At 40.0% G+C, this 23721-nt stretch overlaps 2 protein-coding genes across 2 annotated transcripts; both read left to right on the plus strand.

The window, feature by feature from the left end:
• The first annotated feature begins 279 nt into the window (after positions 1 to 279).
• Positions 280 to 11704, plus strand: SDF4 (stromal cell derived factor 4). The gene is made up of 6 exons (XM_010012525.1): positions 280 to 587; positions 5343 to 5479; positions 5948 to 6061; positions 8242 to 8400; positions 9491 to 9666; positions 11242 to 11704. Exons 1-6 carry the CDS (start codon positions 280 to 282, stop codon positions 11416 to 11418), a joined length of 1071 nt encoding a protein of 356 aa, XP_010010827.1. The 3' UTR covers positions 11419 to 11704.
• Positions 11705 to 17936: 6232 nt separating this feature from the next.
• On the plus strand, positions 17937 to 20609 carry TNFRSF4 (tumor necrosis factor receptor superfamily, member 4). Its single transcript, XM_010012526.1, has 6 exons — positions 17937 to 18051; positions 18390 to 18491; positions 18923 to 18989; positions 19162 to 19391; positions 19692 to 19817; positions 20542 to 20609. The coding sequence occupies exons 1-6, from the start codon at positions 17937 to 17939 to the stop codon at positions 20607 to 20609; spliced, it is 708 nt and encodes a 235-aa protein (XP_010010828.1).
• Positions 20610 to 23721: the final 3112 nt, after the last annotated feature.

Raw genomic sequence — 23721 nt, forward strand, 5'->3', positions numbered from 1 at the left:
TGTCAAAAGTCCCTCTCCAGCTTTCTTGTAGTCCTCTGACAGAGGTTACAATTGTGCCGGCTGAAAACTAGCACAGTTAATCTCTTGTTGCTTATTTATTATTTACTTTGCAATTCTTTCACAGCAAACGTGTGTGTGTAGGTTCTGTATTTTAGAAGTTTTATTAGTGACATGATGTTCTAGAGTTTAATCTGTGTGTTTTTCCTTTTTGTTTATAGATCATTTAGTCCATTCACAGAAATTTAACCAGCCAATACTCTGAATAAAAAGGAAAAAAACATGATGTCAAGACAGGCCTTTCTCTGCAGTTTGGGATCTCTGTATTTGTCTCTTCTGTTTGTATTTCTTCTGATGGATGTTTATGCGAGGCCTGCAAATAATTCGGCCCTCAAAGAAAAGCCAGCTGACAGTAAAGATGAGAACGAGATCCTGCCCCCAGATCACTTGAACGGGGTCAAAATGGAGATGGATGGACATCTTAACAAGGAATTTCATCAAGAGGTTTTCCTGGGAAAAGAGATGGAAGAGTTTGAGGAAGATTCAGAACCCAGAAAAAACAGGAAGAAGCTCATGGTCATCTTTTCCAAGTAAGTTTATGTACGTTGCCATGAACAGTGCAGCTTCTTTCTCTGATTTCAAGCAAAATTTGCAAGTTTTTGTTAGTATTCAAAACCTGTGATGACAAGGGGAAAGCATCATGCTTATAGGCACTATGTTCTTGTTATTGAAGTATTAACGTATCTGTATAAACCATCCTCAGGAGCAAGCATGGACTGGTGCTGTGGCCTAGTAAAATTTATGATAAAACATACTGACATATGGGTGAAAGTGTGGCAAATAAACTAAAAGTTACTTTCTGCTCATAAAACTTGGTAGTAGATGCTGAGTGTCTAAAATGTCAGTGTTTGAATGAAGTACATGAGGGTTAAAAATAATTGTGCCTAACTGCACATACCAAGAGTTGAGAAATCGATGTGGTGCTTTCTGTATTAAATGTTGTTAATATTTAGTTCTTTAGGATTCAGAAAAAGAGAATGAAACATGAGAATAGAAAGATCAAATTTTTCTTTTGTAGCCTTTTCAACACCTTCTTCTATCTCTTTACTTGGTGTAAAAATATTTACTTCTAAACATTAAAGCATATTTTCTTTTATAAAGCAGTTCTTGTGCTAGTTAAGGTTTGTGTCAGCTGATAAGCTGTCAGATGCTTAGAGGTCACTAAACGTAATGGAAATGGAAATCAAAGTCAGTGCATACTTTAGACAATAGGTGGCAGAATTTGCTTTATTTGCCTTTTTGCAATGGAGGATTAATTTTATTAGAACAGTTTAAATTACATTGGTGCTTTTAATGCTTATGATGGTGTGGGGGTGCCCTTATACTTGAGATCAAATGAGAAGGCTTAAGAAAGCTTTTTTTTCTGCAAACTTTTCATTAACAGGGGCAAAAAGATCAGTAATAACGTTGGTGTTCTCCTGAGTAAAGGAGCTAAATAAGCCAGGCAAACCAGAGTGCCTTTCTCATGTAGAGCAGAATCCTTTATTACTGTGTCTGCTCTTCAGACCACTCGCTTCATTGGTGGGATATATCCACATGTCAGATTGTGCTCTTTATTGCTGTATGGTTACTGGAAACACTCAGTGGGTGGTTAGTGATTGTCATTCACAAACTGCAAACTCCATTTCTGCCTCTTTGTTACGAAAGAGACTTAAGCAGCTTAAAAGCAATTGGATTCAAGATCAGCTTCGCTCAGATTCTTACAGTTACATTCCATCAAATGATCAGATTAGAAAGGTAGAAGAGCATTCTGAGGAATTCACTTGCTTTCTAGACATACTCTTAAAGGCTGAAAAGAGAAATAGCATGAACTTCTGTGAAAAGCTAGTAAGTCTAAATTTGTCTTCATTGATATAGTTTATCCTGGAATCTATAGGTTTTCGATTTTGTTGCTGTATGGTGTAGTTTAGCTTGTGCAGGTGGGTGTTGATGGCAGGGAAGGAGGAAGGATATTGAAGGCAATCAGGTGTGTTTATGGTGATGCTGATTTTGCTAGATCAGTGGCATTGGGACTAGGCTTCAGTTTGGTGCTTCTGAGGGTCAGTTATCTTGTAAATTAAATTGCATTTACTGAACAAAACTGATAAATTGAAGAAGGCTGTAAGGTGTGTGCTTTCTGCCAGGGTGTGTTTGTGATGATAGAGTTACCTCTGTGAGTTTGAAAGTTGAATATCCATCTAACAGTTGCATTTTCCTGATGTTTTCAGCTGCTGAGCAGCAGTCCTAATGGTGATTTGAAAATGAAAAGCTTTGTATTAGCTGAGTGCCTTACCCTGATGCTCATTCATCAGGACACAGGCTTAAATATACCTTCTTCTAACTACTACCATGTACAGAGGGTTTTTGGTTAGTTTTCTTCCCCTTGTTTTAAAAGTCATGAACTTAGTCTTTCCTAAAGCAGAACTCCTTTTGAATCTCCTTATGTTTGTAAGTGTAGCTCTGTTAGACTCCAGTTTGTGTTCAGACTGCAAGCAGGGAGTGGTTTTGGTAATACCCATGTCCCCTTTCTTAACTTCTGTTTGTCTTAGAGCCTACCACAGCATTTATTTCTGCTGGTATGCATTCCACCTGGGGTGGGTAGGTGCTGGTAATGACAGCCACTGTTGGACAATAGCAGGTAGAATAAAGAATGAGGAGAGGCAACATTTTAAGTATTCTTGTTCTGGTATCTTTGGTTTAGATTACAGATTTGTGTTACTCAGTTAAAAGCCTGTTCATGCTCTATGCCATTGGAAGGTTTTAAGTAATGTGTGCATCCTGATTTGTGTTTTCCTAACCTGTGCATTTAAATATACATCTAATAAATTTTGCACACATCTAAAGTAGAACTTTGATTTGGATTCTGTTATTAAAAACAATGTTCTGGATCTGCTTTTCATTATTTGGATGAAACAACCAATTCTAAAGTGATATGCATTAGATACTCAAGGAAACTGCTGTCTTTAATCCTTTAGGTAAGAACACTGCCTTCCTGCTCCCTCCAATACCTTGGGCAGCATTACAGTGTTGTCAGTTAAGAACATGAAAATGCGAATCTGAAAACCTGAGTGGGCAGCACTCTCCATCAGAAAACTGTGCTTGTAGAACAAGAGCAGTGATCGTTTTGGGGTTTTGTTTGAGCTGGTATATCATGAAGGTTGAAAAATCATCACCAGGTTTCTAAACACAAGGAAGGTTTGAGCGAAGTTATCCAATCATTGCTTGGATTCCTCTTGTTTTCTTGAACTTAAATTCTTTCTTGCCAGCACTTGTTCTTTGGCATTTACTTTGAGGAGCACATTAGAATGTACCACTCCTTACTCACATCCTTTGTGTGCTCAGGCCTATCTGCCTTAGAAAACTGATTTCCCATCACAGTGTGAACAGTTTTCTGTGACTTTCCAGTCTGAGGTTGTTCAGCCACATGTAATTATCTAAGCTGGTCATTATTAGTGGAAACGTTTTCAGTAGCCTGTTCTGAACGAGATGAGGAAGCATGGCCAGTCTTTTGTTTTTATTGCCTTAGATGGTAAACTCACAACAGGACCATATCTTATATTTCATGCAGTCATACATATTCTTCTTGAAAGCAGAAGTGGTGTTCCTGGCCACCAAAAGGATTTCAGCTCCCCTTGTACAGTGAATGCCTTTTAGTTCATGAAAATCTGAGTCACTGGAGACTTCTTGTGCCCTGTGGTAGCAGAAAAAAAGTGTACTTTCATGAGCTAGAAGACCAATAAATGGGATGTTTCTTACCTTTGTCCCTAGTTACAATGTCATTTATGTGGAAAGGACAGCTTGGAAGTAGTAAGCTTGATAGCTTTGATCTAAGGAAACTAGAATGTTAAATTGGGGGCAGGGGGAAATGCTTTGTTTTCCCTGCTCATTTTTGATGGTACCTGTTCCATATCACACCCCACATTTATTCACCTGTAAGTGCAGGGTGGTGTGAGTGGAATGTGTCCCTTTTACAGGTCTTGTCACTGATACTGAAAAGTTGCTAATACTGAGCCTGTGCATATGTATGAGGGAAGATGTGACACAAGATTTAAACCCACTCATACTGCATTTATTCATACAGCTAAGTGTTGTAGAAGATTAGGGTGGTTGTTTGGCTTAAGCTTTTAACATTTAGTTGACATTTAAAGGCAAATCACATTTAATAACTTGAATTTCAATGATAACACTTCAGGACTGCTAAGACAGTGATACAAACAGATAAGAAAGCCAGAGTTAAGCTGGGGGTGTTTGTTGTGTTTGTCTTTTTTTTCCGCTCTTCTCTCTGTGTGTGTCTATGGTGGTTTGTTGTTTTAATTGAACAAGAGTGGCTTTGATATTCTTTAAATAGAATCTTGCCTCCTAAATGTTAGTGATGGCTTTTTGATTTTAAATAATGTATTGGTTTTTGAATAAATACTTCATGATATGCTCAAAAAAACCTCCCTTAAAGTGGCATGTTATGTTTTTGTATTTGGTATTCAACTGTAATTTTTATCTTCTTTTTAATGAAATAAGCATGAATGGAATTGCTGGTGTGGCAGTGCATCTGAATACAATAAAGTGGTTTGGCTAGTCCATTAAGGAGAAAAATGGGTGGTCAGGTTGGATGTTTACTGATAATTTAGTCAGGTAGAAAAAGTTTAATTCTGTAGCTCAAAGTATTAACCAGTTTGAAAGTCCTTGCACCAAGGTTCTTCACATTATATTTTGTAGACTCACAATACCAGGTTGGAAGGGACCTCAAGGATCATCTGGTCCACCCTTTTCTTGGCAAAAGCACTATTTTGCTTGTTTTTAATGGTCATGGCACTTGTCATTTAGGCAGACACAGGGAGGCAGCTCTTGGAAGATTAAGGTAAAAAGGGCTTGGAAAGATAAATTGATATAATGTTAGAGAAGACATGTTTCAGTTGCGACAGTCTGCACCACTCGGCAATTCTGAACTAATAAGAAATAATTTTGATGTATTTCTGGTTTCCTGAACTTTAAAAGTTACTCAACAACCTAATATTGAAATGAGTTAACTTACAGCAAAGTGAAGTATGGCTGAATGTTTTCCACTGAGTAGTAACCTAGGTGTTGTAGTTACTTAAGTTTAATTATGAAATAAAGGGCTAACTTGTTACTTGTTTACTCTGTAGTTCAAATAATGTACAACTGTCTCAGAGGGGGTTATAAATACACTCTTTTCTGTAGCAACCTATGTTACTGTTGAATAAAGTAATTAAGTTACAATCTAAAAATGTATTACATCTCTGCCCCTTCTCAATCCCCAAATCTAAATCTTGTTTGCTCATCATCCATAGGGTGGATATAAATAATGATAAAAAGATAGGTGCAAAAGAGATGCAGCGCTGGATCATGGAAAAGACAGATGAACACTTCCAGGAAGCTGTGGAAGAGAATAAAATGCACTTCCGAGCTGTGGACCCTGATGGCGATGGTAAGATGAACGATTCCCTCCATCTCATGATGGTATCTTGAGTCTGTTGCTAGTAGCTAAACCTGCTCTTCAAACGTGCTGTGACAAAATGCAGGTTCTTTTGGTCTGTGTGTAATCGTGGGGTTTGATCCCTACAGAAGACAACAGAGCAAAGAAGTAACGTGCTCCAGTCAGAGTGGTAGTTGTGTGTTGACCGTTGTGTTATTTCACTTGTGGTCATAGGAAACTGTGGCTCTGCCAGGGATGGGGTGAGGACGGTGACAAAAGTGGGTTACTTCCCCAAGGCCTCTGTGGTCTAAAGAAACATAAAAGTAAATCAGGTGATAGTTTTTGTATTGCCATTCATAAAGCTTAGTGTGTTGGTAATAGAGCTGAACCAAAGATTTTAGCACCTACTATTTTAAGTAATGAGACCAGAAGTTTTTCATCAAGCATGTGATATGTCTGAGATACGGCTCTTTCTTACAGGCCATGTGTCCTGGGATGAATATAAAATTAAATTTTTGGCAAGTAAAGGCTTTAATGAAAAAGAGATTGCAGAGAAGATCAGAAACAATGAAGAGTTGAAAATAGATGAAGAAAGTAAGTGCAGACCATTGGTGTGTGTTTTTCTTTTACATTCCTAAAACCTGAATGTCAAAGCTGTTCTTAATATGAGATGAATGTTTCATTATTCTGCTTCTACACAAATACAGACTCTGTAAATCATTACAGAGAAATACTAAATTTCTTTCCAACTCAAGTCTGCCTTCCCCACACTTGATCTACGTATTTAACACTAAAAAATTTGATTGCCTATTTGTTATTGCCTATTTGAATAGTTTTCAGTCAGTTATGTTTAACAGTCTGCTGAAATTTGTCAGACCTGTGTTGTCTGTGGACCATTACACTGGTAATGGAGGAACCAGGTCCCCTCTTGATCCAAATGAAAGGGAGCTGCTATACACAAATCTTGTTCTAAAATTGAGGAGGGGTGTATGTGCTACCAGTGTTGTGTTTAAATAGGTGCAGGCTTAGGCACTGCAAAGCACAGTGGAATAGCTGAAGGTTACGTAATAGTTATTTCATCTGAGTTCTCTTTCAAAGAGAGATTGGTTAGGTTAGTGACATTGATCATTTCTTCCTTATTACATTTGAAACTTTCATTTGAATCTGGCTTGGTGTAAACATGGCAACAAGAGAGTAATCTCCCTGCTCCCCCCATCTAAAAGGGTTTAAACTTACTGTTAAGTAAAGCACGAAGCCTCAGCCTTTCCTTGCAGGAATTAGTCATTTTAAAATGGGTTATGTTATATTTTCCATTTATCAAAAAGCAACTAAAATGCAAATGGGCCTTTGAGTTTTCTGGCAGGGAAAACACCTGTGCAGCGTGTTCTATGGCAGTGTGGTTAACTACAGTTTACAGGAATGCTCATCAGATAAACCATTTGCTGAATAAGGGAAATAGGTACATAATCATTTTTCTATTTAGGTAGCAAGCCTTGTCTGGGAAAGTTACACTAGTTATCTACTGCTTCCTGAGGAGGATAGGCACAACTTATTTTCATACTCTAGTGCAGTGTAAAAGTACTCTTGTTTTGGTCTATATAATAAAAAAGAACAGCTTGTGGATCTTAAGGTATTTTCCGAGTCCTGCATAGAAGCATGCTACAGTTTGGATGCTAGGGCAAAACTAGGGACACAACTTTATGTAAGTTAGGGTTAAATAAAGGTTTTAATGGTGACTGACAGTTGAGTTTCATTTAAGGCTAAGTAGGAAAGGAAGGCAAAGGGAGAGACTGACTTGTGATGTCTAACGTTTGGGATTGGCTACACTGGGAGACCGTAAGCAAGTGGTTTGTTTATTCTGTGTCCTTGATGTAACTAAAACTTGCCTTTTATAAACTTGCCATAAGTTTCATATTAAGAAACTCTGAAGGTTTTCTTTTCTCTTCACAAGAAAACATTCACTGAGGACTTAACTTTTCATTACAACTGTGTTATTGCAATTAGTATTGTAACTCAGCAACCAAAAGCATGCAGGAGCTATTTCAGACGGTTTATTAAAGTCCTAAAAAGAGTTTGTATGAAAACTGTAGTCTTTCAGAGTGTTTTTAAGACTTGTGAACAGCAATTGCTTCAGCTTTGTGTATACAAAAACCACTAAGTATTTTGCAGATGTGTGTTACAGGCAGTATTTTTTCCACTGTGTCATTTAGAAAATGCCTACACCAGAAAAAGAATACTCTGCACAGGTGTTCTTTTCCTGTTTGGTTATGTTCAGGACCATTAGGTGTACATAATACAGAAAACAAAGATGTTTTGTTCAGAAGAAAGGTACTGTTGGTATTTAGGCAAGTGAAAGATTTCTCTTGGTAATGGGCTTCAAAATAGGAAAATAAGAAAGGAGAACAAGTACTGAACAAAGTTGGATTATTCATACTTCCTACCAGAACCAGCTAACAGTACTGGTAGGACCATACTTTTCACTTGATGTGCTGAGGTTTGATAGAAGTGTAGCTAAATCTTTATTTTCCTCTCCTAATTTCAGTTTGGTTGTTTGGTTAAAGGACCTTTCCTGGTGTTTCAGCACAAACTAGACTAAAGTAATTGCATTTTGTTTCCCCTCAGCACCTGCTTTCTCTGGGAGTTGAACTGTAAAACAACAGTCCATAGGTCATCCTTGCTTAAACAATTGAGTGTCAAGGGAAGGGGTATTTTAAGAACTTAAGAATTTTAAGAAGTAGATTAAACACGATAGCTTTGTCTTCTTACGTTTCTAGCACAGGAAGTTTTAGATAACCTGAAGGATCGGTGGTACCAAGCTGACAATCCACCTCCTGATCTGTTGTTGAATGAAGAAGAGTTCTTGTCGTTTCTTCATCCAGAGCACAGCAGGGGAATGCTGAAGTTCATGGTGAAAGAAATCATCCGAGATTTGGGTATGCCACTTTAAAACATCTTTTTGGGAGTTGTTTTATATGCAAACCATTTTATTGGGTAGGTGTTAGGTCATTGCACTGTCATGGATCTGTCTGAAATTTTAGCATATCTAGTTTGCTCTGTTCTACACATTTTGTAATGTGGTCACTAAGAAAACCGAACTGTTAGCACAAATGCTGGCATCTCTGTGGAGCTGTCCATGCATCTCAAGACTAGACTGTGGATGTTAAAGAACAGCACAATGTTCATTGTATATTAGAAAGGTAAACTGAGTACTTCATCCAAAGAAGAACAGCTGACACTATGCCACACTGAAGTGCTGCTGCATTGAAGGGTCACTGTAGTAACAGTAGCAAAGGTTTTATGAATAATAAAATACTACAAAATACATTGATATGAGTCCATCCGTGAGGAAGGCAGTTACTGCTTTGTATTTCCCCAGCCCAGCAACTGAGTGAGAATTGGGATGTACAGTCCTGCAAGTGGAAATTAATGATTAAGGCTCTTCAGAAAATAATACTTTTTTCTAAAACTCGTAAGTATTTGCACACTTTCTTTTCTGTTGAGTCACTAGTGGTACATATTTAAAACTGCTGGAACACCTGGAGTAAACAAGAAGAGAACGATGACTTTGCTGATTGTTAGCTTCATAAATATGATGGGTTTCCAGTGATACGTATGTGACCCACACAGCCAAAACAACTCCAGTACAGTCTTTTGTGAGGGGTGGTTTATGTGACTGTTAATACAAGGGGAGACTGGGTAAGCTGCAATAAATATCTGTTGCAGTAGATTGTAGATTAAAAAAGAAGGTGGCTGCCTGGTGTGTTATTCAGGTCCAGAAAAACTCTTTGATTCATACATTGATAAGTGTATGGTTTTTAGCCTTCTAAAGCATTGTGTGTGTACCATAATACAGAGGGTTTGGCTAACCAAAGCTATAAATGGTAACTATTCTCTGCTACTACCAGGACTGTGGACTGCTGGAACCAGCCAGACTGTACCAGTGGCATCTCTGACAGGAAGGAATTTCTCATTTTAATGGGCATTCAGCAGATACTTTTCAGTTACTCTGTATTTCTGTTGTAGATCAAGATGGAGATAAGAAACTGACCCTTTCAGAGTTCATTTCCTTGCCCGTTGGTACTGTAGAGAACCAGCAAGCTCAAGATATAGATGATGACTGGGTAAAAGACAGGAGGAAGGAATTTGAGGAGGTCATTGATGCTAACCATGATGGTATTGTCACGATGGAAGAGCTGGAGGTAAGTCTTCAGTTCTAGTGCTTTTAAAACCTATAGCAGGGTTTTAAATACAGGGTTGAAATTGCTTTAGAGAATATGAAGTCCAAAAATACTTGAATTAACAATACAGTGTGTGTGTCTGCTACTACTTTGGATTACAGTATTGTCCTATAGTACTTGCAGATGGTGTTGTTACACTTTTTATTAAAGCAGAGAGGGAGTTTTCCTACCATAACTGTTATTCACAGGTATGCTTTTAGGGTTTTTTTTTGTCACAGAGACACTTGTATGGGTATGGAGCACATGAAAGCAAGTCACAGCCTTCATTAGGTGCTCTGATTAATGGGACAGTGAGTCATACTTTCAGTTGCAAAAGGAGTAACTGTCAACCTATGTATTAATTAAAAAAAACCAGCCCCAAAATAAACCAGAAAAAGCCCCAATGACCAACAAACCTTGGGGCCCAGGAGCCTAGACAGTAGCAGAGATCTCTTTCAGAAGGTTTTTCTTTTTTTAAAACCCAAATTATTCTTTTCAAGTGTGAATTCTGGTTTATGGCCTTTCTGGACTGTGGCTTGCAGAAGTCAGGCTTTCTTCTATTAATTCTGCCTGCAGAAGGGTCTACCAAACAACACAAAATACTTTTCACCCTGTAGTTGTGGCAGTTTTTTGGCCAGCGGAAGAGGCTCGTGGCTTATTTCTCGCTTGTTTCCCTTTCTAGATGCAGGAATATACTTTGACTAGCAGTATTCAAACTGCAGTGTAGGCAGGCAAAAGGAGAACCTCTCAAATGTTGATATTCTCCCTGAGACAGGGTGAATGCTGAAGGTCATAACCTCAGGATGCAAATAATGTGGGTATGAACATAGTGATAGTATGGATGAACAGTTATTTTGTGACATAGACAATGTTAATAACCTTTTAATGGATAATTTTCTTCTCAAAATAGCCATTTTATCTGTTAAGTCTTTGTATGTGTGTGCACACATAGGCACACACATATATATGTCACATCTGGGAAGAACTGAAGATCTTGAGTCTTTTACATCATGAGCTAAAGTGCACTGCTTGAAAACTATTCGTCTGTTTCAGGTTAGGTATAGGAGCAAGATGCTTTGTTTCTGAGTCTTCTGACCTCAGAATGCCTGCCTAGGGTTTTAAAATGAAACAAAAAAGTTCTAAATCCAACATTGTTCTACAAAGATTATGTCCAGAAACAAGAAAATTTGGTCCTGCAGATCCATATTTTTCATTCTGAATAGGTATTTCTTCACAAAACCCCACCACATTTGATAGTGAGTTCAGTTTGCAACCGATACGGCAAAGTTATTTTTGTTGTAGACAGTGACATAAGCTGAGAAAATCTGGATTTCTGTTAGAACAGCCAAGGGAGCAATGAATAGAAAAATAGCAAAGAGAATAGATGTAAGCCTGTTAAAAAGCTGAGCTACCACTATTTTCCATGACTTATGTTCACTTTGGGATGGCTTATGTTGGTCTCATAATTGCTAAAGTTTACATAGAGCCAAGGTTCTTCATTCCAATGCGTAGACATGTGTGCTTAGTCACTAACAATCATTTTCTTAATTGTTTTAGGAATATATGGATCCTATGAATGAATACAACGCCCTAAATGAAGCAAAGCAAATGATAGCAGTAGCAGATGAAAATCAAAACCATCACTTAGAGCTGGAAGAGATCCTGAAATACAGCGAATACTTCACAGGCAGCAAGCTTATGGACTATGCACGTAACGTCCATGAGGAGTTCTGATCCCGCTCGCTTTTCCAGAGCTCTGGAGCACTTTCTTGCTTTCAAAAATATAAAACAACAGGAAAAAAGAAAAAAAAAATCCAACTCCCAAACAGACAGAAAGTTACTTTGCTGCTATCTGTGTTATATGCCTACAGTGTGTTGTCCTAGACTAAAACGTAGTCCGTCCATACATAAGATCTACAGCGCTGTTGCCTTCAGTATGAGGGAAGAAAACCTGTCCATAAATGATGGGTCAGGTCCTGGACTACATGAGTTCGCCCTGGTTTGTACAGTAAATCCAGCTGAAGATTCAGCTGCTTTTGGTTAATCATGTCTGGTGGAGGCTTCTTAAATATTTAACTCTTCTTGTTGCCCTCTTAGCTGCTGATCCATGGAAATCACAAGTGACACTGAGAGATGTTGGCTTTGGTAAAGGCGACCGTGGTTCAGATACGTGTGTTCTGACCTCATGAGAGTATCCATGCGTAGCCAGATGAGCTAGGATTTTTCTCAGTGTGTCTCAACCTACTTATGTATTGTTGAGGGTTTAATACTTAATATTTAATAAGTTCTCCCTCCATTGCTAAACTGTTTCTAGGAGCTGTGGGGAAGAACTTGTTTTAAATGTTGCAGAGAAGCTCTTCAGCATCTGGTTGAAAAAGAAAACTGGTTATAGTGTGACAGGTTTTGTGTTTGTGACTACACTGGGAACGTGAGAGGCTGGAGATGGCTTATGTCTTTAAAAATCGGATTTCCTTCTAAAATGAAGCAATGGGGAAGGTTTCTTTGTGGACTTAAATATGTTGGAGAGACCGATGGGATTCCCCAGAGTGGATGGTTACTACTTAACTAAAATTCATTGTTAAACCTAGTAAACTTACTTGCCTCTGTGCAGATGAATGATGCCGTTGAACTCACGAATGATGAAGCTGGCAGAAATACAGGCCTTGTTTTGAACTGCTCCCACCAGAGCAATGTACAGTCAGCACTTGGGAAGCTTTTTAATCAGTCTGTTTTGGGTAATCTCTGAAAGCATCTTGCAACACAAGGGTCATGTCCACTACTGTCTAAAATAGAAAATGTATTTTTACTCTGGTTCCATCTTTACTGTAACAACCCCTCTTTCAGAAGGGTTGCCTGAAAATCCGAGTGAGATGTTATATTTGATTAAATTTATTCTCTTAATATAATGTAAATATAAGTATTGCTGTCTGTTTCTGTTTCACTATTCCCTCTCTTTTTTTTTTTATTGGATTTTTTGGTTATTTTTGTTAAACGGCTTGTATCAGAGTCTTTTTATATACTTATATCTTTTTCTCATTAAATACTTTTCTCCGTGCTTTGGAAACGTTGCTGGGTTTAGGTTTGTCAGTGAATAGGAAAAACTGGAATTCTCCAGAGTACAAAATAAGACTTTTGAAAGAACTGTAAGGGAGGGATAAATGGGATAACTTCAGCTCATAACCTCATCTTAAAATGAGTTCAGAGCATCTGCCATGTAAGTCAGCCTCTGCTCCCTTCCACCCCCTTACCAGTGCTCCACGTGCACTCGATTGCAGGTTGGTGAGATTTTCATATAGACAATCCCGTGCCTAAAAACGTGGGGTTTAACACAAGTCATAGAGAGGGCTGGTTTAGATTGACTGGCAAAAGGCCTACTTTTTGCTTTGCTTTTATTTATGAAGCCTTAATTAAAATAAGCAGTGACCTGCACTTTGAACTAAACAAACTGAAAACATGCGAAGGTAGTTTTGCAGTGGTTGTTTTTAGCAATATTGGTTGATAACTGTATAAATGTCTGGGCTGCATCTTTGTGTTATACTCTGGTTGGTTGTACAATTCCATTATTTAGATACCATCTGGGTGTACAAATTCTGTCTTGTCACACTTGCTGCTCAGAAAGCAAGTTCCAGTTTGCAGCTGAAATACGAGGATGAAATTTGGAACTTTATCTGTCAGTAGAGACAAAGATTATACATACACCGTCTTAAGTTTTAATCTTCTGATAATGTGAGCATGGAATCCCTTGGAAAATACAAGGTAACATAGTACTTAGCAAAAATACTGAGGTGTGTAGTGTTGCAGCTGATAAATCTGAAACTTGAGGAAGAGCTGCCAGCCCCCCCCCCCCCTTTTTTTTTCCCCCCCCATTTTTAATGTATGCATGGAGTTCTGCACCTTAATGTGTTTTGTTTTTCTCTGCCAGAAATCAGGATCACCTCTTTACTAACAGCTCTAAGGATAAATGGACTGCATGCTGAGATTTGGAGGTACATGAGATTTATTCCTGTCTTAGAAATTCAAACTATTCCAGTTTGTCTATAGACTTATTTTTAAAAAATCCTTCAAGTATTTTATATGCTCTCAATCTTTCTCAGATTCTGGTGGGTCCTTCCCCATAGGAGCACCCTTACTTGCTTATAATCCCTCAGGAATCCAGTGGCTTTCTCTTTAAAGCCTTTTATGAAGGTCTAGTTTTGAGTTTGATGTTCTTTGCTTGCGTACATAAAGAAAGATAATCTGCCTACTGTTAACAGGTCTTGGTATGTGAGTGCTGTGATCTCATGGACATGTTTCATCTTTCCAGAATTCAAAAGCTTGTATAGAATAGCTAGAATAAGTATCTATAGTCAAAAATTATACACATATGTTCAATAAAAGTAGAGAAGGGTCTTATTTCTGACCTACAGCATGGCTCAAGTCACTACTATGAAGCTCTTTTCTCCTACTACAACCAGAGTAGCTGCATCAAGGCTCTTTGAGAGAGGCCTGTGGTAGACATGATCGCCATGGGAATGCCAGGCAGCATTTGGGAGAGGTTAATTTGCTTTGGTGAAAATCCAGCCAAGGAGTATGCTAGATGTGAAGTGCTGTGGGATAATCACTGTGTTCTTTCCCTGTTTTATTTACTTGCTTATTATGGCCACTTGAAGGAATCTGGCAATATCAAGCTTGGTAACACTTAATGATGCCATACATAGAGGTTGAATTCTCAAGATGGAATGTAGCCAACTGCTTTTATGAAATGAGCATTTAATTTGTACTTAAGTATCTTTAACAAGAATATCAATGCTTCATCTTCACTGCTCTAGTTTTGGGAGGTTTCAGTTTAAATGTATACAGCAGGTTTTTAACCTTGTTTGTGAACATCATAGGAGTTTGCGTTTTCAGGTTCTTATTCAATAAGTCAGTAATTATTCACTAGGTAAAGTATGAAAGAGAGTTGGGGGAGGAAATTGGTTAAATATTGCTGAGGGAATGATTTGAGTAATGAGGTATAAACCCACTTAAATGGCATTGAGTGTGATACTGCAGTGGGAAGAATGGGTCTGGCTGTGTTTAACTAATATAAGTAAAACATCTTTGATCACTGTAGGATGTCTTGTTAACTTGGGCCTTTGCATAGAAGTTGCTCAAGTCTCTTAGAACTAGAAGACCTAAAATTCAGATCCGAGATCGATAAGATCAAGTGAGTAGAATTACAATAGTGAGCCTGGAAAGATAACCCCCCTGGTTCCTAGTGCGATCATTACTTTCTCCACGTGCTTGTGGTAGGTGAGGGCAGGACTGCATTGCCAGTGTGCTCTTCAGCCTCCTTTCTTGCTGGCCTATTGCTGGCTCGCAAGCTGGATAGAGAAGCCTTCTGGGGTTTGGATTCCAGAGTTAACATGCTTCTGTGGAACAAAACAGACATCAGAAGTAGTTGGTATGTGAGTATGGCACCCTTTGCTGTCATAGAGCACACCTCTGCTGGAAGCTTTTATTCCATGGGAGGAAATAGTGGGGGAAACACGAAGTCTCTGTTTTGGAGTCGGAGCTTCCTTTTCTATAGTGGCAATGCAGGGAGTCTGATACTGAGTTGAAATGGAGACTGTAAATGCTTCTTCTCTGTAGCTTTTGCTAGCTCTGAGGGCAGTATCAAGATGACTGACAATCTGTGATTCCACACTCTTCCTGAGAAGAGAAACATGTTAACAGTGTTGGTTTTTATGCAGCAGTGAAAGTCATGGGTCTGCCATTAGCTGTGAGAGCAAGGGGAGCAAATCTGTGCTTTGCCTTTTAAGGAGGAAGCCCATGTGGGCTCTGTTTCATTTTACCTATGGCTTTCATCTATGAAGGTTTTCAGACATTACCTCTGTATTGTTTTAGTACTCCTCTTTACAGTCACAAGGATCATCTCTTTAGTCCTGCTGGCATTCAAGGCCTGTGCTTTAATTCTACGTAGAGAGGTATGTACCTTGCTTGAGGCTCTCTGTTTTAAAGCTACGACTAGAAATCCTTTCCAAATGCTATTCACCATCTTGTCTTTTTGCCTATAAATATTTTAGTTGTGAATTGCCAAAAATAGGTGGGGGAGTGGGGGGTGGGAAAAAGGATGGGGGCGTGGAACACAAGCCGGGAATTTCCCAGCAACTGACGTATGAACTTGTTCTGAGCACCAGCAGTTTAGAATCACGTCTCCAAGAGTTTGCAGCTATCAGAATTTAGCTGGGGCAATAGGGCTGCATTATGGTAGCTGTAGGTTTTTACTCCCGTTTTTCTACTGTTTGGTTCTTGCTGCTGGCCGTCGCTATCAGCCACTGCTTGGAACTGAAATGCAAAGAACACCAGCATCTTTTTGGTGAAAAATGCTGCAAGGACTGTGCCCCTGGTAAGTGATTTTCACTGGCTGTTGGTTATATTTGCTCAATATAATATCTGTCAGTTAATAAAATACAGCTTGATGGAAATATCATTCAGATGTAGGAAGTGTAACATGGAAAAGAGCATCTGATGAGGAGACTTTCAATCAGTCTAGACTGACAGAGATTATTTCCGTAACCCACTAAATTTAGGAATCCTCCTTTTTGGAAGAGCTACACGTTCTTTAACTTCTTTTGCGTGACTCTGCTTCCTTAATGTGTCAGTTTGGTGCATTTTATTGTGGGAGTATTAGCTGAGAAAAGATGGTAGCGTTTATGTTACTGTCTTTTACCTATCGCATAAAGCAGCTCAGAAATCTTGCATAATAATGGAAAACTCTAGGTAGTTGCTGCAGATGTTTTTGAAGCAAAGTTTGTGCTACATAAGACTTGGTGTGTTTTCAAGGAAAAAATATGCTTGTTTCATAGCAGAGATTAGGAAAGCATAACTTGACAGGAAATGCAAGCTTCATCCTTTCTTGTAGAAACTGAACAAGGCTGAATTTTGGGGTTTGCATGGTTTTTTCCCCACAATCTGAGTATCTCTGAAGGCAGTGCAGTATCAAGAAGCACAAATGCAAAATATCAAACCTCGAATACTTTGATAGTTGGGATTTCATTGTAGAAATGATGTGGTGGTGAAGAGTGACAACAGTTAACAGCTAATGCTGCTCTTGGGGGGCAGTCCCCTTAACAAAAGGGATTACTTGTAGTACCGTCAGTTGACTGTACTAAAAGAAGGGTACGTGTACGTGCCTAGAGGGAGTGTAGATTGTGTCTGTTAGCAAATCTGCTGCTATTGGGGAAACATGTCTTCTTTGTCTCTTCCTGAGCGTGTAGAGATTAAAAATGTAAAAGTGTATTGCATATATCGTGGTCACTAAAAACCTCCTGTGTCTTGCCACTGATAGTACTCACTAAAACGCAGAGAAAATTAGAGCGAGCAAGAGAGTTGGTGCTCGTTGTTCACCTGCAGAATGGGGAGATGGAGAACCAAAATGAAAGATGAGGTCTGGGAGAGTAAGGATGTATTTAAGCTCAGCTGTAAAACCCCAAGTTATTAAAGCTGTCTGTCATTCCTGCATGGAGAGAAGCTAGTGAGAGAGAAAGAATATGCCCAACTCCTTTCCCAAAATCCACTGTTAACTTGCTGTTTCAGTTGGGGCACACAGATCAATCTGAACCTCCGTGTAAGTACCGAGTATCATACAGACTGGAATTTGTTGGTGCATGCTCTCAGAGCTCTTTTCTAAATGCCTCTTGTGATACACACAGACTGTCTGGAATGGTAACAAACTCCTTGCATTGTGTCTTGCTGTTCATGAATGGAGCTAGTAGCATCTTTGATATTGTTGGGTGTCAATGCAGATGCGTATCCAAATATAACCACATTCTTTCATGCCTAATGGGCTTTCAGAATGTCAGCAGGAGCTTCTCCAACCATTTGTTCTTGGCTGCTTCATTAATGAATTTTAACTGCAAACCTGAGCAGTCCATTGCCATCTTTTGTATCTGTTTGGGATTACTTTGGATTGAATTGCATGATTTATCTTGTAAGGGAAGATAGGGTCTGTCATAAAGACATTGGATTACGCTGGAGATAAGACCTATTTCTATGCTAAAAGCCTGTCATCAGGCCCTTCTATAGTCCCTTTTAGCTGCTTAATTTGCAGTGATGCAATGGGTCAAAACTTTTGGGGATTCCAGCATATCTAAATCTGCTGAATGTTTTCAGCCAGAGTTGTAAGTGGAACTATTACTTTCTGGGCACTCTTCCATTCTAATGCATGAAAACGAAGAGGGTTGCCTTCAGCTTGTAATCAGTTCTTCCTTGTCCTTGTTTTAGGTGAAAGAATGAGAAGCCGCTGCACTGCAACAACAGACACAGTCTGTGCCCCCTGTCAAGATGAATACTTCAGTAGTGAGCACAACCACAAGTTCTGTCAGAGTTGTACAATCTGCAATACTAGTAAGTCAGCTTACAGTGGGCACCTGATACGGTTTGGGGAGGCAGTCAGGTCTTCCTGTGCTTTCTTATCTGTGCATGCTCCTCAAAGGCTGATGATGCCATAAAGCCTGTCACTTGAGACGACCGAGTCCAGAACTGGGTTATCATTTCAGTAGCTGATGGTAGAGCCTTCAGAGGGAAGCAAGCTTGTACTGCCTCAAAACTGGTGTCTTCAGAATTGTTAATAAACTATTCTCTGCAGGTGTTTCTACACAACAGATAGACACTGAGTAATCCTATTATTTAATTCCTTAACTTATTTCTTGTGTCTCACTTGCCCTTTATTCCATTGTTGCTAGGAAAGGGGAGCGTGGAAGTGAAGAAGTGTGAGAAGACCTCTGACAGAATTTGCAAGTGTGTGGCAGGATATATGCCAGATGCCAGATACACACTGGGAAGTGGTAAGTTAGTGGCGTGTCGGACTCCAAACTCTTGCTCCCACTTCAGATGAGAAGGTTGCTATTTCTAATGTAAAAGCTATTGTCATTTGTCTCATTGGTATCTCCACACTGCTGTGTTAACAGCAGGGTAGTTGTGCAGGCTGTTGCTCTGTGATTCCTGAGCTTCAGAAATCTTCATGCTCTCCTTGTTAATATCCATAATCAGCCAGTAGAGAGAACAGGAAACCTTGCCAGTTGCAGACTAAAATGAACCACTGAGCATGCTGCGATACTGACTCAGTGGCTATAGATTTTAGAGGCTATGTGGGTTTTCTTGGGTCTGCTCTGTAAACTAGACTACTAGTATAAGCTATCAGTGTAGTTACTGTGTAGCTGTCATACAGTTATGTTGCTAACTGAACTCAAATTCTGCCTCTTTCTTTTGTTTCTAGTATGCTCACCATGTCCTGAAGGGTCTTACTCCATAGGGGGATATGAAAAGTGTCAACCTTGGACCAAGTATGTATCACTGATCCAAATACATTCAGAGAACATTTTGTGCTTACTTTCATAGACTTCCAGTTTACTTCTCTAGCAGTTGATGCCCAAGTCATGGTGTGTAGAGTAAACCTGCATTGAAGTCATTACTACAACTGTTTGAAAATGACTCTGGTGTATTTTACATCTTTAGCTGCAGCCTTCTTGGGAAAAATACTCTTCGACTAGGGACAAAAACAGAAGATGCTGTTTGCAGCAGCCACGTCACACAGCCAACTACTTCTCAGAGTACAACATCTGCTTTGAACCTTTCCACCACACATCACAAGAATAATACCTCAACTACAGCGTTCTCACCATCCAGACCCAGCCTGATTCCTTCCATTTGTTCGGATATGAGCAGTCCCACAGAGACTAACTGGGGTAAGGAGAGGGAATGACCAAGTCTAGTCTCTCTATTACTAGAGCTTGCCAGGAATTTCATGGAAATGAAACCCCACTTTTTCTCAGAAGCTATGTCTGTATTTTATAGAGTCTTCAATGGGGCACACAAAGGTTTCCACGTTACTTCCCGGTCAGCTTGGCAGCTGCGATTTTGTGTTGGCTGTGTGGTTCAGGGGTACTTCTGGAGTTCTGGGTTCCTTCTTTTGGATCTAGGAAGCCATGGAAACTCCAGCTAGAACCATGAATCCTTTTCAGTGTTGTGTTCTGTTTTGCTTCCAGGGTCTATATCACTTATTTTTATTTGTCTGATACTGCTCATGGTGAGTGGAATGTCCATCCTCCTGTTGATTATCCAAGCAGCCAGAAAGGAGACCAAGAGGAGGCCTTGTAGAAACAACCATAAGGGTGAGTTTCTTTTTATGTGGGAAAATATATAGAACAGAGAATAATCAGGGCCCTCTGAACTTTGCTAATTGTTTCAGTCATAATGAAGTCTACCTAGCCAAGTAGCACAGTGACATCCAACAGTGGTTGATCCTCTGTGTAGTCCTTACGTACTGAAGGTCAGAGTGTTTCAAGTTTTTATTCTTGTAGAGCACAGGTTCCCCTGCTTGTTGCCATGCAGAAGGATTCTCTCTCTTTCTAGTTTTAACTCTTCCCAGCTTTCTAAGCTAGCCCTTAGTCCCTGCAAAAATGGTGTAATGATTTTGTGCAGGGAATTCTGTTGAGTACAGAGAGGATCCAGAATCAAGAGGCTTTAAAAGAGTGTATTTTGAAATCTTTTGCCAACATAGAAGTGAACTGTCTTAAAGTAGCTCCTGCAAAGAGAGGAAAGGTTTGACTGAGAAGAGCTGACCTCTACATTCAGAATGAAGTGGCAGTTTAGCTCTTGAGTCAGCCTGTAGCTGCCTCGTGTTCTACTCACAGAGCAGTCATAAAGTGTATTTTCACTGTTCGCGACACTTGATGTGTCCTAGCCCTGACTGGAAAGACAAGCGCTGACCTAGATGTCATTTGCAGGTGCCTCATCATCCGTGAAACTAGGAAAGTCCCTGGCTTCCCTTTTCCTGCCCTTTCTACTCTCTACACTTATTTATTTTACTTTGTTTTATTACCTGTCTTTCAGAAGAAAACAGCTTTCGACTTCCTATCCAGGAAGAACAAATTGACTCCGATTCTAGTCTCATCAAAAACTGACTCCACGTTCTGTTACTGTTTCCTGTGTTTCTGAGCCAATGGATTGTAGTAATAAGTGATGTGAAAGTGTTCTGTGGCTGGATGCGTGGGGGGTGTAGCTGTTTAGTTGCACTTCAGTTCCTCTGGGGCTCGTTGAGTGTCCCCTTTGGTGTTAGGACGCATGGGAGTAGCTGTTCTTGGTGGAATGGTGTGGGTCTTTCTCTTGGGCGGATCCTGTGCATAGCATCCCAGTTGCCAGGACTGAGTTGATACAGTCCGCTGTGCATTTCTGGCCAGTTCTGTATGTAGGGATAGGGAATTGTCTTTGAAATGAAAAAAGTGTTTAGGAAGCTGTAAGAGCTGATCATCGAGCAGACAGAAAACGGGGAAATCCAAAGACCTGCTTTATGACCGAGTTTATGTCTCGTCTTACAGCTCTGAGATGCTAAGCAGAGCCTATCTCTCTTTTGTCAGTGCAGGTATCTCCAGTGTTTCAGTTTAGTTCCCAAATGAACTTTCCTTACTTTAGGTGGAGAATCTCCCTGATGAACCTAGCCAGCTTCCCTTGGTGCTTCCATTTCTTCAGCTTATTTCTTCTTGGTCAAGTGGAGTAGCACCACGATCCTGGTGCTAGCTGTTGAGTGACTATTGAGAGGTGGCTGCTTAATGCCACTTCTCTCTTCCCTGCATTTCTTCAGACACCCATTGAGACAATGTCATGTTAACATACTGAGCAGTAGCCCCACTGTCAGCCCAACAAATGGAATGACTCATGATCACCAAGTAGCTCCAGATCTCCAAGCGTTTGGAAATCTCCATGGGGATCTTCATGTGTGTATGAAGTAGAATATGTGGATCGGCGGAAGGCAAAGGGCATGGTAATTTCTGATGAGAACATTAGTAGTGGAAACTTGTTCAAAATAGGAGGGAAGTCAGAGTACTTGTTGGACACAGGTATTTTACATACACAGGACCAAAGCATATGCCAAAATATGCAGCAAGAAATGTATTCAAGAATACAACTGGTATCTACAAACATGTTGTTAAACATATATTTCCTTATATGTTATACATATGGTATACTTAGCAATGATTTCCTATTTTGAAGTGCATATACAATGTATATAAACATTTGTATTGTATACAAAGTGTGACAGTGACTTCTGGAAATAAACTGTAGTAGCAGCTAGATGTGCATGTTTCTATATGATTGGGGAGTACAAATAAGCAAAAAAGTTACTACAGCGTGTACAATTCCAGCGTGTGTAAGTCTGTCCAGTGGCTTAGCAGGGTTTGAGTTCCATACTGCCTTTAGAATGCTGTATGCAGTGGTTTTCTCTGTTATCTGGCCAGGTAGCAGAGCTGAGTGTTGCTGGGCTGCTCAAGATGATAAGGCTCAGCCCCTTCAAAACACAGAGGCCCTGCAGTGAATGTAGAGATCTGTGAAAGTGTGCTGTGTCCTAAACGCTGTCATCTTGCAGTGAGTTGGATGGCAAAATGCAGTGGATGAATCAGAGAAATGCATTCCAGGGAACACCCAACACATTCTCAGAAATGATGCTTATCATGTTTGTAGGCTGCACTTCAGAGGCCATAAAACTCATGGCTCGTAATTGAGCAAGGTGCAGATAACTAATGAGCCACCTGGGGCTGTGGGTTACGAGATGAAAATGCAGCCCACAGGAATAGATGAGCTGTTGGCTTGACACAGGTGCTGCTGTGGCAGCAGAGCCCCTCTGTGGTGTGGGTTTATCAGCTCATTCCAAGAATGTCACTTGTTTCCTGCCCTTTTGCTCGGCTGCACAGGAAGATGCCTGAGTGCACTGTGTTCTTATGCCTCCCTCCCACCTCCTCAGGAAATGAGATTTCCTGCAAACCAGGGCACGGGTTCCCTCTGGCTGAAGAAGGAACCATTACTGGCCCTGGAAGTGCACAGCAGATGTAAGGTAGCTGGGACGTGTTGAATTTGCTCTCGTCATCCTTTGGGAAATGGGCAGACAGTGCAGAGTGGATGGATCCAGTGACAGCAAGTCATCCCAGGCTGGAATTGCTGGCTTTTGTGCTACTGGGAGCCAGGCTGTGCTGCTTTAGAACTGCATCCAGTCACTATGCCATGTGTATAATTCTATCAGAAGAGTTAAGCCATAATAACATTTGATAGGATTGGAGGCATTTATGATTTGATTTATTTTTGAGGATTTGGGTGCTGGTAGATGGCTGGTTTAAATAAACAGATGTAGGTATTTCACTCTAAGTAAAGGCGTAACGGTGGTGTTTGAATCCCCGTGCTCAGACTTGTTACTCTTCTGTGCAAAACTTGCTTGGATTTTTTGTTCCAATTCTCCCAAAAATGGCAGGAAGTAGTTAAATATAGGCAGAGAATCTTGAACAACTTGGTGCTGCCTCCTGCCCACACTTGTCTTCCTACGTGCCAGAAATGAAACTTTCCCTTCTCAAAGGCATGGGCCTGTGTCATGAAGTAAGTTCCTGTTTTTGAACCATTCAGATTTCCCCTTTTTCAGGCACTTGAAAGAGACACAGTCAAAGTTGTGCAGCTTCATCTAAGCTGATAAAGATAAGGCTGAGCTGGAAATATTTGCCAGTGTAGTGCAGTAAGCTGAGGTGTCAGTTCATTTATCCTGCAAACCAGTGGTCACTCTGGGTTTAGTGTGACCTGTGCTGGCAATGGGAATACTTGGTGATAGGTGAATTAAATGCATCTTGGTTGCCATAGAGCCTGATTCAGGAGGTCACTTAAACACATGCCAAACTGTCTACATGAATGTTGTTGACAAATTTGGGCCTCTGATGGCTTTAAGAACCATCTGTAAAACTGACTGATAATTCCTTTTGTATTTCTGGGTGAGAATAACACCATTTATTTCCTGAATAACTTCTTTTCAGCTGCACTAGCTATGAGTTACAGACTACAGGACCAGCCCCTTACACTGTTTCTTTAGAATTACTTACAGACTGAGGTTAGGTCAAATGGCCACAATGAAATGGGAGGAAAACCAAACAAAACCCCCAACCCCTATGGTCTTCAGGATTTCTACCTACAGTATTTCTTCTCTTACGTGTGAGGCTATCACACATGCCTGCTTGGAGTGTTAACAAGGCTATTTGTTCAACA

The sequence above is a fragment of the Nestor notabilis genome, unplaced genomic scaffold, assembly GCF_000696875.1.
Source record: "Nestor notabilis isolate BGI_N333 unplaced genomic scaffold, ASM69687v1 scaffold10334, whole genome shotgun sequence".
NCBI classification, from domain to species: Eukaryota; Metazoa; Chordata; class Aves; order Psittaciformes; family Psittacidae; genus Nestor; species Nestor notabilis.